Below are 17,253 nucleotides of genomic sequence, written 5' to 3'. Positions count from 1 at the left end.
ATACATTTATAAACCTATGATTCAAAATATTTTGCTCAAAAGTCAAAACTGTGATGCAATCATTTATACATCAACCACGTTAAAGATTTCCTTTGTTACATTTTTTCCACAAAACTGTTAAGGCACATTTCACTTGGCACAGTGATAAGGAAGGGTTTTGTGTATGACTGTGACCACATGATCCAATGACGCACAAGGATGACCATCAAGTAATGGCCTCCAGCCATCATCCCCGCATTGATACATTCCAGAGCAAAGAAGTGATAAAGCCTCTGAACAAGGAATACTGAACCTTGGTGAATCCTTGAGAATTCAGAATAAGCTTGATTATAAAGGTTTGGCTTTCAACTATTACAGTGAACTGCACTGGATTGTGTGGCTAAAAGTCATGCATTCAAACTCTCAACAACTGTGATGGTTAGACGTTTACCGGGATTTAAGCCTCACCACATAATAGGAAACATAAGCTATTTTACAATTGATAAATCACATGATATGTGCCATGATAGATCAGCATGAACACATCAACACTAACACATATGAATAAATGTTTTGAGAGGAACTGACAAAATAACCGACTCTTTAATTCTAATTCACAACAGATGATGCAGTGAATTATTAAAATGAGAATAATGACAAATTAATTACTTGCCTGCTTTTTTTATAAATGCATTTGTAATTCTTTGTAACTATACAAATGCAGTTTTATTTATTTAAATGTCTGTCACTGTTGCAGGTCTGTTGCAGATCTCAGAGACCCTGGCACACAATAGACCCACATATGTTTCGATATTCTATACGCTCTGCATTTGGATTTAAATTTTAAATCAGGTACAAATGCATGGCATAATTAGAGACAATTCTCTAATGCACTGAGTCATCATGAAATAGAAGTGCAGGAAGTGTTTATTAATACTGACAGAAACCAAATGTAGCTCAGAGGCGGGGTAAGAATCACGGGGCGATTATTTTCTCCATTATCATATCGGTGCCATTTGCTCTTTATTCATTAGCTTGATATAATACACACAGTCACACGCGCACGGACACACACACACAGCAGCAGCTGTGTACATGACCTTTTTTCATAGATGTAAGTATCAAAGAGACAGAATCAAAGGCCTGTACAACTGCTTCACACATAGAAATGGTCTATTAATGTTTCCTTTGGAAACAAAGGTGTCTTTGAATGCACCAAATCAAAGACTTAAACAGATTATAGAGAACGTAGCATTTACATGGCAGTCATATTTGATTTATATCATAGAGTACTCCTAGTCACAGACACTCAGACACTACCCAGAAGACAGTAAAACAAATGAAATATAAAAACAAATTTAAGAAATGTTTGAAGAAATATGTCAAACTAAATCACATTTGTCTTTGATTCTGTCATGATCAAAAGGATGCCAAATTAGTGAATAATAAATTAAAGATCACAACAAGAGATGTCAAATCCATAATATCAGCAGTTAACAGTCACTATCTTAAACTGTAAATGAAAAGTTTTTCGCTTTAACTTAACATTATGAACTACAAGTTGCACAATGTTACGTTTTGTCCTGTGTTGTTGTTAGTTTCTACTCTGAGGAAAACAGTAATGATCCGGTTATCTTGTCCACAGCTGGGCAAACAATAATACCTTGTGCAAATGCCTATGGGTGGGGGTGGGGGGTGTCTGTTTTCAGTTTAAAATTCGACTAAAGGAATGTATGTAGCTATCAGCTGATTGCTGATATAAATTATTTGTTACAGGACATGCAGTAATGACTCTGCAAAGCATATTATTTTCTAATATTAAATATACATGTTGGTCTTCTACCACTAATTCTTCATCCCTTCAAATCCCTTTTTGCATCCTGATTATATTTAACTAACATGCACCAACATGCATTAAAAAAAACTGAGCGTACTGTAATTGAATGACATTTGCCAAACATGTCATTTTACTGCTGCTAAAAAACCCCAGAAACAAATTCAATCTGTGTCAGCTTTGTGAGATGTCGTACATGGAATTCAAATAACCAGACAGTCCAAAGATGACTGGGAGGATGGTTACTAAGGTAACAGCATGGCTACAGTTACCAGCAATGAACTAGACGCCTCCATCATCAGAGGGAGGAACGCAGATACCGACACATTATGCTTCGTTGACCTCTTGCATAATCCAATAATGGGTTTATATTGTATAGGACTACAGAATAACAGATGAGCTCTGTTTTTATAAATCCAGCGCTTGTCTTCCACAACTGAGTGCAGCATTAACGTGCCCATTGATACAGCAATGACAAAATGTTGACTGTATTTACATAACAGTCTGCTCTTCCACATAATTTTCCACCAAGCAGAAAATGACAGTTTCATCAGAAACTGATCAGAGCTATGCACTGTAACACCTGTAACCGCCGCTGAAATTGATGTAACAATGTACTCAATGCACCCTGAGGACATTTGCTTCATTGCAGCAAAGTGAAGAAATGAAGTAACAGAAACCTGTGCCTCTGTAGACTTCCTGAGAAGTAATTAATTGATCCCAGGTGACATGTGAGTTATGTTCCTTCTCAGAACTTCATTTGCATCTTTGCATTTATTTTTTCAAATATACTGTAGCTTGTTTTGCTATAGGACCTCTTCACTTAAACTGGATTTACAAACCAGCAATGTCAGAGGATAAAAGAATATCAAACCAAAGTGAAGGCTTTTACTGGACACTCTGCTTAGACAAAGCAAGTCTGGGAAGTCTGGACTAGCTGTGGTGGTACAGTATTGATTCAGTAATCCAAAGCCATCTCCCAAGTGCTTCTGCTTTATCTGTCACATTTCATTATGACTCCTGCGCTCTGAAGCTCTTTCTCTTTAATACAATACTACAGAGAGCAACTAACCATCTGATGTGTCTTCTGTATTTGGCCGAACGGATAGGTCCCCCCACAGCAGACTTTCACTTATTTGGTGGAGTGTGATTTGCTCATTTTACTGTGTTTAGAGATCTCACACTGAGACTGCCATTGAGACATGACGAGGAGAGTATGACTAAATCGACAATTAAGGATTATTTAAATAAAGATCCTGTTTCTGATATTAAATACTCCAGTAGAGCAGTTATATTCTCTACGTTACAGACTGGCAGAAAGAATGTTTCTTCACTTGTGTACTTTGTCGGTTGCTGCTAAATTAATGCTGGAAAACAGCATGACTGTGACAGTGTGGGTCGTTTGTGAAAGCAGGTGAAAATGAGCTTTATAATTAAGCCTAACAACAAGGCACATGACTCTGATACAAGAGGCCAATGTTGGTTTCCCTCAACCAATGAAACAGTTTTTTTTTACCTCAAGAACCAAGTAGTCCTTGATACTAAAACCCTACTTAAACTCTCAGTAGCCCTGCAGATGAAAACGTTAAAATCTTGTTGATTGCTCGGTCCACCATCTCAGCGAATATCTCAAGGACTGTTGGGCAGATTGCCATTATACAGACGTAAATTCTCAGAGAATGAATCATTCCAACTTTTTCTGTGGTGCCACCATGAGGTTGACATTTGTGGAACACTATTGGATGGATTGCTGTAAAATTTGTTTCGGACCTTCAAGAGAATAAACTGTAATAACCTCTTACTCTATCAATTTACCCAGTACTTTAACGACCAAAATACCTGCAATGACATTCACATAAGCCCCAGCTGTACCTTGTGTTCAGTGTGAGCATGCCATAGAAATGCTGATCATCTTGCAAAAAGCCTAAGCGCAGCCTCTAACAGGGTTGTGCCAAGATGGTAAAGCCAGACCTGCGAAAGATCTTGCAAGAGTGAACGTTTTATCCCAATCTTTAACCAACCTTGACCAAATGTTTTGGTCCCAGATTTTGACCACATTTAGAGTTTCAACAATCTGTGAAACCATTGTGATGGTGTTGTGTTATATATTTGAGACCAGATAACTTGTGTGGAGAATAAACTGAAAACTGGTCAGATGAGAGATGTCTGGCTATGCGAGACTAGATATGACTTGAATGCCACACTTGTCAGCCTACGGTAAAATCAGCTGTTCCAACATTTAAAATTACGACGGGACCGGAAAGATTTAACGTTAGCCCATATTTCCTAACCCTGTCGCCAGAGTAATACGTGGAAGGTATTTCATGGAGTGGAGAATTACTACCTCTAATGTAACGTTAGTCTCTCTTTGTCTACGCTGAAGTTGTGACATTAATTAAAGTCTGTCGCGCATGTATTACTGCTGCATATCTAACTATAGGAGCCAAGTTTAGCTGATAACAATATTTTGTAAAAAATCCTATCGGCACCAATTAATCGGCCAAACCGATTAATCAGTAAAAATAGTGACTTTAAAAGGGCCTGTTCTCCTGAGTCAATTGATGTATAGCAGTTGATGCTGAATGCTAGAATAGGGTATGAAAAACATAATAATTGCAGGAGAGTCAGTTGTCCAAAATTGTTCTTGGTCTTTGAGGGTTGAATAAAGGGGGGGGTTACATGCTCATATCTGCAATGGTGTTGATAGGCCCTGATATTGATCTTCACAGATAAGCTGGTATGCATTTCATTCAATAGCAAAGACAGTGGATACAAGCTATCTTGCAAAAAGACAATATCCAGACGGCTAGAAAATCACATTTGTGTTTCCAATTCAATTTCAGGACCAACTGTCCACACTCCTATTTGTAAGTGATCGATTAGGTATTATGTCCATGCATTGTTACCCCATCTGCGTTGGTTGCTACAGTAAGGACGTGTGTAGGTGTGTGACCAGAGTCTGACTAGCATGCTGCAGGCCAGACGAATGCATCAAGATAAATCGTCCCTCTCTTCATGCCAGAGCAATATCTAGTTGTGGTGCAGATCTCTGCCACCACACCAGACAGCATCACTGACAGATGAGTTTAAGATGTGCAGCAGTGCTGGCAGGCTAACCATGCTCTGAATGTGACATCAGTGTGGTGTGCTGGTTGCCAGTGGTGTAAGAAACAGTTTGAAATCTGATTGAAACAGGCAGACTGTGGCACACACACAGTATCCAGAAATTCTGCTCTAATTTGATTTCAACGCCGCCAGGAATGTGGTTTTAATCTGATTTTCAAATTAAGTTCCCCTGTGTCCAGACTTGATGAATTAGTCTGACTCCTATTTGGATGTGCCAAACATCAGCGTTTCCAAAACAGAACCATTTTGTAGTTGCACTTGGGCACTTGTTGTTTTACTCAGGTAATCAAGATCTGGAGCCCAACAAAGCACCTGCAGTCAAGAAAAAAAAAGCCCATCCTCCAGTTATTTCTGTAACTGCTTTTCCTGTTTGGGTCATGAAGTTAACAGAAGCACAAAACACACTGAAGTTACATGGGTTTAAAGATGTCATTGCCATAAAATTATGATTCCACTGTTCACCAATTATTAAATTACTACATATCTTCAGAAAACTGTTGCAGGTAATTAGAAAAATGTACCTCTTAAAGTTAAAATGATTTAGTTTATCATTGGTCTTGCTATTATTATAAGTATTATTATAATTATTATCGAGAGAGACCCACTACCATAATTGTTTCTATCTATGCTATGAAGGACAGAGAGCTGTAGACAGGCTGACAATCTGGCACAAGAGTGTTGCAGAGTTATAATTTCTGAATCTCATTCTGTGTTACGTAACACTTCTCCCTACAGTGAAAGGAGCCGAATAACCACAATGCTCCATGCAACCATACAGGCGGCACAAGCAAATGTCATCTGTCTCAGTTAGTGATGGCCATTACTGAAATATCCCATCATGCATCTGTATAGCATTAGTACTGCCATTTCAGAGAGCTGCTCCTTCAAAATTATGAATTTACAAATGATTGTATACCTATAAACAGTTCTGCATTTGATTTCAACAGTGCCTAAAGACGCCATGTGATGAGGCATTTGTAATATTGTTTTGGGCTGTAGTACCCCCCAAAAACACCAGATAACATATATACTGGGCCAAGTAGATCAGTGATTCCCAAATGGTGTGCCATGTGATTTTGTTACAACCATACATTATTATGTCAATATACTTACATACATACGTGCCAGGGCAGGGCGATGTGACCTTAAAATAATATTCTGATATTTTACAGCTATGTCACCAAAGATAATAGATATCTTAATATTTTGAAATCTTCTCAAAAAAAATTATATTTTTGACTAAATACCTCAATTTCAATATTGCAACAATACTGATAAATAATCATCAGTAATGACGATATAATGACTAAGTGGGTAAAGGCAAGTATTAGAACAAGTAGAACAGTCTGGTCAGTTCAGAAAATTATCTCTCTTTACTGTCATAAAGTGTAAAACCAGAAAAAGACAACACTTACACCTTATAACAATATCCAAAATCTAAGACAATATATAGTCTCATATCACGATAATGATATATATTGTGTATAATGCCCAGACCTAATACATGCAGTATACAGACATATAGACAAACACATCACTTTTAATTTTGTGACCTGTCTGGTTTAAATGTGTGTTGGTGGTTTTATAAAAATGTTTTAAATGAATTCTTGAATCATTTAGTTTCTAAATATTTCATGAGTAATATAGTTGTTTGTCAAATTTTATTTGTCAGTAGTAGATTAAATTAAACAGTACAGAGAGGCTAATTTGCACGGATTTGAATACAGGTGTTCCTCGAGTTTTTGGCTTGCCCTTTGGTATGCCTTGGGCACAAAAAGTTTGAAAACCCGAATAAGACAAATTGAAACATGAAAATCTTGTAGGAAATGTAATTTTGTTTAATTTATTGATTATAAATATGTTATATACAGTCAGTTGTGTGTGATGTATTCTAGTTTCTTTGTGAACAGTGAATGTCACTGTATTGTAAAATCTGAAAACTATTTACTGTTAAACTTATGTTCAATCTTTTTCATATACTTGCATTCAACAAAACACAGCCTTGTCATTCCACGACAGTTGTTGTGCACTTTGACGAGCTTAATATACAATATGCATAGTGCACCCTTCTGAAGACAAAGACATTTGGCTGAGAACTGACATATTTTGATGAATACTTGTTTGTCCTATACCATTATGCAATTCTTGTTGTTTTATTTACTCTATTTTCTTAACTTTTATCTTCTACAGAACATGACACGTTCATCTCCAATTTTGTTCGGTTGTGTTGTTTTCACATCAAAGTGAAGGCTTGGCTACAAAGGAAGTTCAAATATGATATATATATATATTTATTTTTTTTCATCCTCATTACTTGCTCATGCTAATTATGTAGCTTAGAGCGGATGGAAAAGAGGGCACCCAATAGACGTTGTGTGTGGTAGGTAAAAAATAAAGAAAAGGTCAGGAGTTAGGTCTGGATTTTCTGATCCTGACAAATCAGTCTGGATTCACTTAGTTCTAGTGTGAGGAGAAAGTTTTTAAATTCTAAATTGGTCAGTCTGGCTTTCAAGGAAAAACTGTGAATTATTGAGTGGCTTTCACCTTTTAGTTCATGCCCTTGACCATAAAACTGTATTTAAAAGTCAATGCTTAAAATAGGTCTGATAGATGTTATATTTAAAAATCTACTTGGGGAATATGTAGAATACATGATGTTGTCTTGCCACACTGATTATGTAAGTGTGTACGCTGCCCTAGATCATAGTATAACATGTAAGTTTAAAGGCAGCATCCATTACAGCTACAGAACCGTTACAACAGCAGCAGTTACAGAAGCCCCTTGAGAAAAAAATGGATTTTGCCTCCACTTTACCACATAGACAGTGTCTTTGAGTGACAGACTCATTTGCCAGGTTTTGTGGGTGGATGTTTATGCAAATGCCTCTCCTCTGTGGGCTGAAATAGCCATCCAGTGACAGGCCAAAACTAACTGGGTTGAAACGCAGGAACATGCAACTGAGAGGCTGAACGCAGTGCATAATTTACATTAACATCTCTGGCACCGCACAACAAGGGCTTGATAAAAATTTACCACATTAAATCAGCCCACACAAAAGTTAGGATTCTTTTTTTTTTTTTGCCTCTTTAAAAAATGACAAGAAATGTTCAAGACATCTGACAGTGTTTATTCACACTAAGAGCTTCAAAGCCTTGCCCTCACTTGAGAACTGTTGAGCAAAGCCGCAAAACACTCATGTGAATGTTCATGTTTTCATAAAAGGATGAATAGCACGATTGTTGAGGCCCGCTCTGAAGGGTTTTGCATTCGAAATGAAATTTGTCATATGAGAATCACAATTGTTGTTGTCCAGTGTTGTTTGTACAATGAGCTGAATTGCTCCTTTAATGCTGTTAAGCAAAGATAGCCGATCTTCATTTCACACTGAGTACTAGTTGAATACAGTTGAAGCAAGTTCATAGTGTTCCCTCTTTTTCTCCTGAATGAGGCTGCTAGAATATTTTTTCTTTTCTTTTCTTTTCTTTTGAGGGCAGCAAAATCAAACATGATGGTTACTGCTGAATTATGCATATGATGCTTGCGAAAAAAACATGTATAATAAGAACATGAGACAGTCTTCATCTATAGAGACTCATTATTGTCATGTTTGCATTCATATAGAAACCTTTTTGAAGGAAACAAGAGCACAACAGTGGCTATTCCTTTGATTTACAAGGTTCACTTATCTGTTACTCATAAATTGCAAAATAGAGGCTGGATGCTGTGATGTCAAAGCAAGACGTGCAATTACAAATGGAAATGGTTCATGATAAGTATGCATTGCTGCTGTGGCGAGGAAACGGCGCTGTGGCATACTGCATGGAGCCTTTGACAAAGAACAGAATCTGCTCAACCGTGCATGTGCTGCAACGGCAAAATTGATGCAGCACCAGTGTCCTACATGATGAGATGTTAAACAAGTCTTTGGAAAAGCAAAAAGGTCTTTAGTATAAAGTGTTTACCTAAAACATATTCATTTAAAATGAATGTGCAAAACAGTCTTTGGTAACACTTTATATTATCCAGCATTAGTAAAAGTAACATGTTTAGTACTGTTAACAATAATGAAATGCTTACCATTTATTAAGCACATTTCCTGTAGTACAGCCATTTAAAATACAGACCACGTGTTTTGTCTCAAAATGAGATTTAGTCAAAATTGATGATAATTTTGCAAATTGTTCAGCATAAGCGCAATAAATCAAGCAGCCGAGATACTGATAGGTAAAAAAAAAAGCTACTATTCACATTTACTTCTCTTCATTTGTACTGGGAAACCATCAAACAGTCTATCAAACCAGCCCCAATCCAGCATTTTCACTGTCTACAAGGCGGTGGAGGTTTAGATTTGTTGCTCTGTGTTATTTTTATTTAATGGGCATAGCCGAATTGAATGAGAGCTTGAATGCTAAACAGGCGAATCTGTGGCATTTCAAGAAGAATTTATGAGTAGTTGTGGGAGCTGGTGCGGCGTGGATATACAGGCACACAAATCTACCACTGTTTGGAATTCATAACAAGAAACATGCATACAGGTGGGATACAAACACTAATAAATCAGACATGCACGTTTGCGCATTGCTTATTCAGGGTTTTACTGGTGAGTTGCCACAGAGAGGTGTGGCTGCCTCACATCAGAGAATTAGACACTACATTACGTAAGCCATTACTCTGATTACGATTCCTGCTGTAATATGACGTTGTTATAGGCCACAAGTGCTACTCACGGTGTTTATCACATTTGTATTTATTGTAAGCTGTAAAGTTAAAAAGGAGGACTTGTCACCTCCATGACACTGCAGAAGTGATGGAGATGGACTGATTGCACTAATTTAAAAAATGTAGGTTTGAGGTTTTTTGGGCAATTTACTGGTACTTTGACTTGATCTGTAACCGTCAGTGTTGAACTGTAACTAAGTACATTTACTCAAGTACTGTACTATACTTAAGTGAGTACTTGAGTACTCTTGAGTATTTATTTTCAATGCAATGTTACTTTATTCTTCAAAATGAGCTTCACCTCAATCAACTACAGCACATTATTGCATTGATAATGATAATTTATAATAATGATAATGATAATTTATGATAACCCTCATTACTAAATGGTAAATGTATAGTTATTTAAACTTTAGTTGATAGTTATTTGCTGCTTTATAAACATGTATTAAGCAATTGTAAACATTTATAAATATCAGTTGCAACTTTACAATAAACAAAAGGTTTATAAAGCATTTTATTGGTCGTTAGCATTAAATAACTATTAATTAAAGTTTAATTAACTATAAATTAACCATTTTTAATGATGGTTATTATAAAGTGTTACCAATGCATATTGCTCCTTGTAGTGTTATACTCTATTTCTGCATTTGAACAACAAGCCCAGGGTTGTAAAACATAATTTTACACTACATAAAATTATATCCGTAATACTTTTACTGATTTCAGATTTACTTGAATTATCAAAAAAATGTCTTTTCATTTAAAGTAGTTTCAACTTTTTTTTTCTTTTTTGATCAGCATTCTGGGGACATGTTAACTGTAACATTTATTCATGCAGTATTTTTTTGCTATGAATTCACTGATTCTCACACTGTAATGCTTTCTAGATGTCTGCAAACCATAAATCATGTCCACACTTTTTAAATTGTATTTCAGGTTTTTCTTCCTTCCAGGCTTCCTGCATTTCATTGCATTCTGTCTGCAGTTCAGCTGTGCCAACACGAGGCTTTAATTTACTTTAAGGCAGTTTGCAGTACACAGTCTGGGTACAGCGGAGAGTTATCACTCTGACTTCCAATTGCCATGCTGCTGAAACAGAGCCTCAAGACTAAGATCACAAATCCATGTCAAATGAACCACAGAATTCACAGCTGATCTGCATCCACCCCACTGCCAGGTTATCATCATAAGCATCGGGGCTGAATCTAGGTTCTGGAGAGTAGAAGCATAGTTGCTCTAATTAGAAATGAAGAAAATGTCAAAATAGTCGGTGTTGATTATTAAAAATAATGAACTTCGACGAAAAGTTAAGTTTTACAGCTGAAATTTAACAGAATACCCAGAACATTTGCACAAATACATGACATTGCCCTTTCCTAATTGAGCCCTGTGAAATAACTAAGACTAATTTAACTTTAGCATAAAATTTTATTGTTCATATCAGACCCCATCTCTTCATGTAAGAAGCTAATTGGGAAAATAGGTTTTCAGGCCCTTTAATAAAGCAATTATCCAGAAGTGCTATTTAATATTATCGATAACTGCACAAGTACAAGTTTTATCTTTTTAATCCTTCAACTTGCTGTGCAAAATAAAAACCATGCCAGGCCCCATGTGGTGGACCCAATACTTTATTGAATCATAAATTTGTAATAGCTGGAAAACTGAGACTTTTGTGGTTCCACAGAGCCCATTTGCATCCATGTGTGACAGTGTGAGTGGCTTAAGCAGAACTTTAAACATGGCAACAGTTTTTGCGGTTTTATATCTCAGTGTAAAACGACTTAGGAGTCACCTCAGAGCCTCATGAATTTTTATACCCAGAAACAGCAACCTCGGCCATTTGAAGAATATACAGTTTATACATGTACATTCTTTAGCCTCGTACAGAAAACGACTGCTCACTCACTTCCAGACTCCATTATCTTTTTCTAATAATCACAGTCTTGCAGATCCAGAAGTAATTGTTGACCTCATTTCTGTGTGTTTCACAAAACCGAAGCTGCGTAATTGATTATAGCATAAAACTTAATCGTTCCCCACTCTGCACCATCCTTTTTGTTTTTTTAAATGGGCAAAATCTAATGCGCAGCTAATGGACAAAAAAGATGGCTGGCACTTTTCACGCTGATTCTTCAGGGTCCTGCAGTCTATCACGCTTTTTGTGTTGACCTTGTCATTCCTGGACAACTTTCTTTGGCATTTCTCAACACAGCTGCCTCAGGAGGTTGAATACAGAAGGATGAACACAGAAGAAGCATCTACTAAACTAACACATCTGAAGTCCAAGAGCTGAGCCTACGAACAGTATTTACAGTAGGCTACAAGCTGGAATAATTCCGCTCAGGATTTTAGAGAGAAGTGGGACATGGGATAGTCAAGGTATTTACTATAGCTAAAGACAAATAATGCATGTCGAAGATAAAACAAACAGATTCTTTGCTGTTGAGCTGAGCTCTCTCCTTCACTGAATTGGAACTAAAATGGCCTCCAAGTGTACTGAACAATGGGGGTGAGCATAATGCAGTGTGACTACTGAGTGACTTGACTGAGATCCAAAGTGAATAAAAGGCCTCACTATGTGAGGCAGCGAGGCTGAGCTGCTGCAGTGCTCAGGACTTTGGCGGGTGACAGTGCATTAGAACGCTTCACACACATTTCATTTGCCAATAAAATCCTATTGCCATTTTCCACATGGCACACGGTCTGTGTCGTCAGAAAGTGTAATGATCAAATACGCAGCTGCACAAAGAAGCATCTGCATTTAGTCTGAAGGTGGATATGTATCTTAGTTAATATGAAAAGCTTTAGCAGTAAAGGGATGAAGTCTCTTTCCCTCTTTGTCAATCTTGTTAGACAAAGCAAGAAAATCCAAATAAAAAATGTATTTATTTTAATGTACAGTATTAAATATTGCATGTTAGAGTCAAATCAATGTGACACTTTCCTCTCAAGTGGAAAACAAGAGGATTGGGACTCAAATCTGTGATGCCATAGTCATTTCTAACCTACTTCTTGTACTAACAATGAATTTAGAAGCCCACTTTTTGGACTCATAAAATATTAATGTGAATATTTTGCATGCATATGAGCTTCAGATCTTTGTAGCGTCATCGGGTTTGAAACAAATTACGAACCCGTATCACCAGAAATCATCTTACTGTCACTGCCACGTTTGTCATCTCTCTCCACAAGCCAATAACCAACACGGAAACAGGAAGTGGAGGCAAAGATGAACTGAAATATCTGACAGAATCAAAATTATGTTTGCAAGAGAAATCTCAGATTTCCCTTTTCATTTTAAAAGAATTACTTTGCAAAACAGGCTTTCCACTGGCAGTATTTCAGGAAACAGAAAGTCACAAGTCTTTCTCTTTTAATAGAGAGTGCTCGTGACACGAACGTCACCGTTCAAGGCTTCATTAAGAGTGAACACCTTGAAAGACATGCAACAAAGCACATCCCTCTCAAACAATGAAACTCTTTGACCCCGATCCTTGAAAACTGGCAAGTTCCAACCAAACGAGACAAAAGATGAGACACTATTCCTCAGGCAAGGGCAGACTTGTGAGACTGAGCCACGAAACAAGACGATGCCTCATGATGTTGCTTATTTCCTCGAGCCAGTAGCAATTTGTGGATGATTTGAACAGCGCATTGTGAATTTAAGGATTATAAACTTGCACACACACAAACACCGGCGTTTGCATGGGATAGGACGAGGAGAGGGCAGATATCTGGGTGAGAGCATACTCTAAAATGTCTGCTTGTAGCTGCTGTCTGTAGAATAAAGGCCTCTTTATGCGCTTGATTCATCTTTTCAAAATAAAATGCACCAGTTACAGTGTAGAAAACTGTAAAACATTTTCTACCTAGCTGTTTTTTCTTTTGTCTACTCCAAAAGTCTGAATCAGTCTAGCTGTAGTCAATCTGAGCATTCACTAGAGTGAAGCAAGAATCAGCCAGGACACGTCACCCATCTCAGAGCTGACACAGACAGTCACTCATTCACCTATGGGCAGCTCGGAGTCATCGGCCTACTTGACTCGTATGTGTGGGCTGTGGGAGGAAACCCACACAAACAGAACGAAAAGAAACAGACAGAGAATGAAAACTGTCTTGCTGTGAGCGCCACTGTGCTGCCTCTTTTTTACAACTTTTTATTCATGAAATAGAAGAATGTGATAAAAATAAAACTGCATAAATGACTCATCTGAGTAGTACATCTGTTAAGGATTTCATTGTGTCTCCTTGGTGTTCAAGATGCCACAAAATGAAGGAGCGAGTTCTGTCTCTTTGCATAATCAGACAGTTAAGCTTAACCTTTAAAATGTTGTTATCCTCAGTATGTGTGTGAAACACTGGCATGGCTGCAGTACACAACCTCCAGCCCTGCGTTTCTTTGATGTGCTCCAAAGCCATCCTCTACCAGGAACTGAGAAGATCAAAGACAAGCGATTTTATCAAATGGAGCCCTTGTCGACTGTTTGTAATGCTTTATTCTTCATCAGGAACACCCACTCTGTCACCATGATGCCACTGGAGACACAGTGCTCTTTAAAAACCCAGCGGTGATCTCCCCCGTTATCCAGATGAAAACGGATTTATTCAAACCTCCCATCAACCGACCCTATAAATAGAAGCTTGTGGAAAATCTTCTGAGAGGAAAAAAAAAAAATAAGCTCTGCTCTTAAGCTGTTATTAACATGCTGATAGAAAAATGTCAAATGTTGTTTTGGGGGCAGAGAGTTTTCTGTGGAAATTAAGCTGAACTCTTCCTGGTTGTATTTGTGGTTTGGACAGGAGATTCATTAAATGACGAAATCATCGGACGAAAAATACACAGCTGAGTCATACTTCCTGGTCTTCAGCACATGCTACTTGACTGCAGGGTGAGTTGTAATGGTAATTTGCGTCAGAAACTGTATGCATTATTGCTTAAGGGCTCTAGTGAAAGGGTAGGTGAACGATACTCAAAACGAGTTCATCATCCACTCATCCAGCGAGTTTTGAAGGGAGAGTAACTCTCACAAAAGCATTAAAAATACCTTAGGCGTAGTAGTGGAATATTTCTGGAAAAAAAATCCTGAATTGGTGCGTTTCAGGAACATGTGATCTAGCAGCAGGAGTCAACCAAACAGCTGAACTACTGCAATCGATGTTCACCTGTTTGTCTTGATTAGCAAACTGCCACCTGTTCTCCACGGTGCTAAAATAGCAACTGTTATTTTAGTAAGTGCCCCAGGGGAAAAAGCTCCATAACATTCCCCGCTATCATTATAACCCCCCCCAAAAAAAAAAAAGAAAACCTAAAGGTTGACTCATTATTTTTGGTTCAGTGTGTCGTGATGAATGCCCCTCCTTTGTGTGTCACAGTAAACGCACCTCACCTCTGAAGTATGCAGCGAATTCCTCTGGGGTTTTTCCTCTGCTATCTGGTAAAAATGCAAGCAGCGATGTGCCAAAACGGGCTCCCTTTGTAATTCAAAAAGCTACACAAATGTGTTGACTAGAAAATCTCCCCCTTGCTACCTGGTGACACTAATGAACAGAACCATTATGACCTTATCATAAACATTTACTATTAAGTGTTCATTCGGCTGACTGCCTGTGAGAGTAGATGTGTATTGTGTGTTATTAGTATGCATTTATGCACATGTGTGAGGTATAACTGCAAGCAGGCGTGCCGACAATGCCATTTTCTTCCCTTGACTACGTGTTAATTAATGCTCAATTCCAACATACAGTGAAACACGTTGCATTGCTCTATGGCAACACTGGAAAAGTAGCACCCCTATGTAATAGAACATCTTTAGAAAGAGTTTTTTATTCAGTACTCTCAATGTAAATATGTTTCATTATCAGTTGCTGCAGATTTGACTGAGCACTAAAACCATATGCACAAGTTTTAACCCCAATCCAATCTGACACTGCTGCATCCACAATCCAAATTGTTCCATGTGACATAGATGCCAGTAAAAAGCAAAGGACGTGTCCATATTGGCCACTGCTGGTCTTTGTCAGGATGACACTGACATAAATGTACAACACACAAAAATAGAATTTCTTTGGATTTGCAGCCATTTTAACTCTGTGCCAATGTGTAGAAAAACAGCCATTTTAAATTCACAGCAATGATAGTGCATTTTGAATGCAGTCCAGCCAAATGAAAGACCCCCTTTAGGTGCTTTGGTTTGTGCTGCTGTGGTCTTTGCTGCACCCAACTCCTCTGGCAGCTTTGTTTCTTGGAGTTGACACATTTCTGAGCCAACTGCAGTCTATATCTATGTGTGCTCTTTGTTTCATGGGCCATCACACTTCAAACATGCAATAAGGGCAGAGAAGGGAGTGATTGACGTGCACATTTGACTGACATGATTGCTATCTTATCTAGGCATACAGTAGTCCATTAAGTCTATATCTATGTCAGCGTAAAGGAGGAAGAGGACAGGATACTCACCTTCTTTAGGAGGCCTTTTCACTTCTGCACTCAGGTTGCAGGTCTGCCCAGCTTGTAGTTGGGGTGACAAGCAACCCTCCGTTTGTGGATTCAAAGGTAAAACCACGTTGTTGAGCATGAGCATGCTCTCTGATTCTCCATCGCCTAAATGCTGGGGACATGTGCATTTTGTGTACACGATCCCACACGTCTCCACTGTCCCTTTCTCTAATTTCAGGCAGTTTTCCAGCCACGTACAAAGCACTTGACACCCAAACTGGCTGGGGCTTGCCTTATTCAACACCAAGAACTCCACAATGGACTTCTCCTCCTCATCCAGCTTCTGTGGCGTCAATCCGTTATAATCATAAGGGAAAACTCTCCGTAGCTGAACGAAATTCTTGTCATACAGCAAAAATACATAAATATTCTTCGAATCGCACAGGTACACTATAGACTCGTTGACTTTCAGCAACTCATTGATCTTTTCGTGTGAGTAATGATCAAACTGATAAGCAAGCAAAGAATATTCAGAGCAGCTCAAGTCTCGCTTGTATAGCTTCAGGTAGATGCTGTATTTGGTAGGGTCTGGGTTCTCCAGCGTCCATGTACAGTTTGTATAGTTCTTAGGAAACATTTCAGTCACCGAATATGATCCATAAATGACCCCCTTGACCAGAGTGGAACACCAATAATCTTGGGCACCAGTTAATCCAAACATAACCAGAAGATAGGTGGAAAATATATAAATCAACAGGTTTCGAACAGCCTTCATCCTATGTCATTTGGCCTGCAGGGAGAGATGGAGAGAATTACACAAAGGGATTTTTAAAAGCAGAGCACACAGGGAGCACGTTAGGTGATTTCTGTCAGGGGTTGATCGACGTGATTCACACATTTCTAGCCAGAGTCCTTGCACGAAAATGGAAGGAGAGAAAAAAAGACACATTGACCTCAGCAACACGTCTTTTGCATCCCCATCCTGCCTCCTTCATTACTATATTTTGTGCAAACATTGCCACCTTGTGGCTGCCTCACCCGTTATTTATTTTTTTATTTATTTTTTTTTTGGGGGGGGGGGGGAGGTTGGTTGGGTGCAATAATGTGAGTCATTTAGACATTTATAATTGGGTCGTGTTTGGAAAGGCACAA

The 17,253-nt window shown here is 38.2% G+C and overlaps 1 protein-coding gene across 1 annotated transcript in view; it reads right to left on the bottom strand.

Moving 5' to 3' along the window:
* Positions 1-16,876, bottom strand: part of adgrb3 (adhesion G protein-coupled receptor B3) — a 119,978-nt gene extending 103,102 nt beyond the window's left edge. The window contains exon 1 of the mRNA XM_073482013.1: positions 16,123-16,876. Within this exon, the coding sequence (XP_073338114.1) occupies positions 16,123-16,876 (754 nt within the window). The remainder of the gene's footprint in view (positions 1-16,122) is intronic.
* Positions 16,877-17,253: the final 377 nt, after the last annotated feature.

Source organism: Pagrus major, chromosome 15 (genome assembly GCF_040436345.1).
Source record: "Pagrus major chromosome 15, Pma_NU_1.0".
Lineage (NCBI taxonomy): Eukaryota > Metazoa > Chordata > Actinopteri > Spariformes > Sparidae > Pagrus > Pagrus major.
This window is presented reverse-complemented; position numbering and strand designations above follow the sequence as displayed.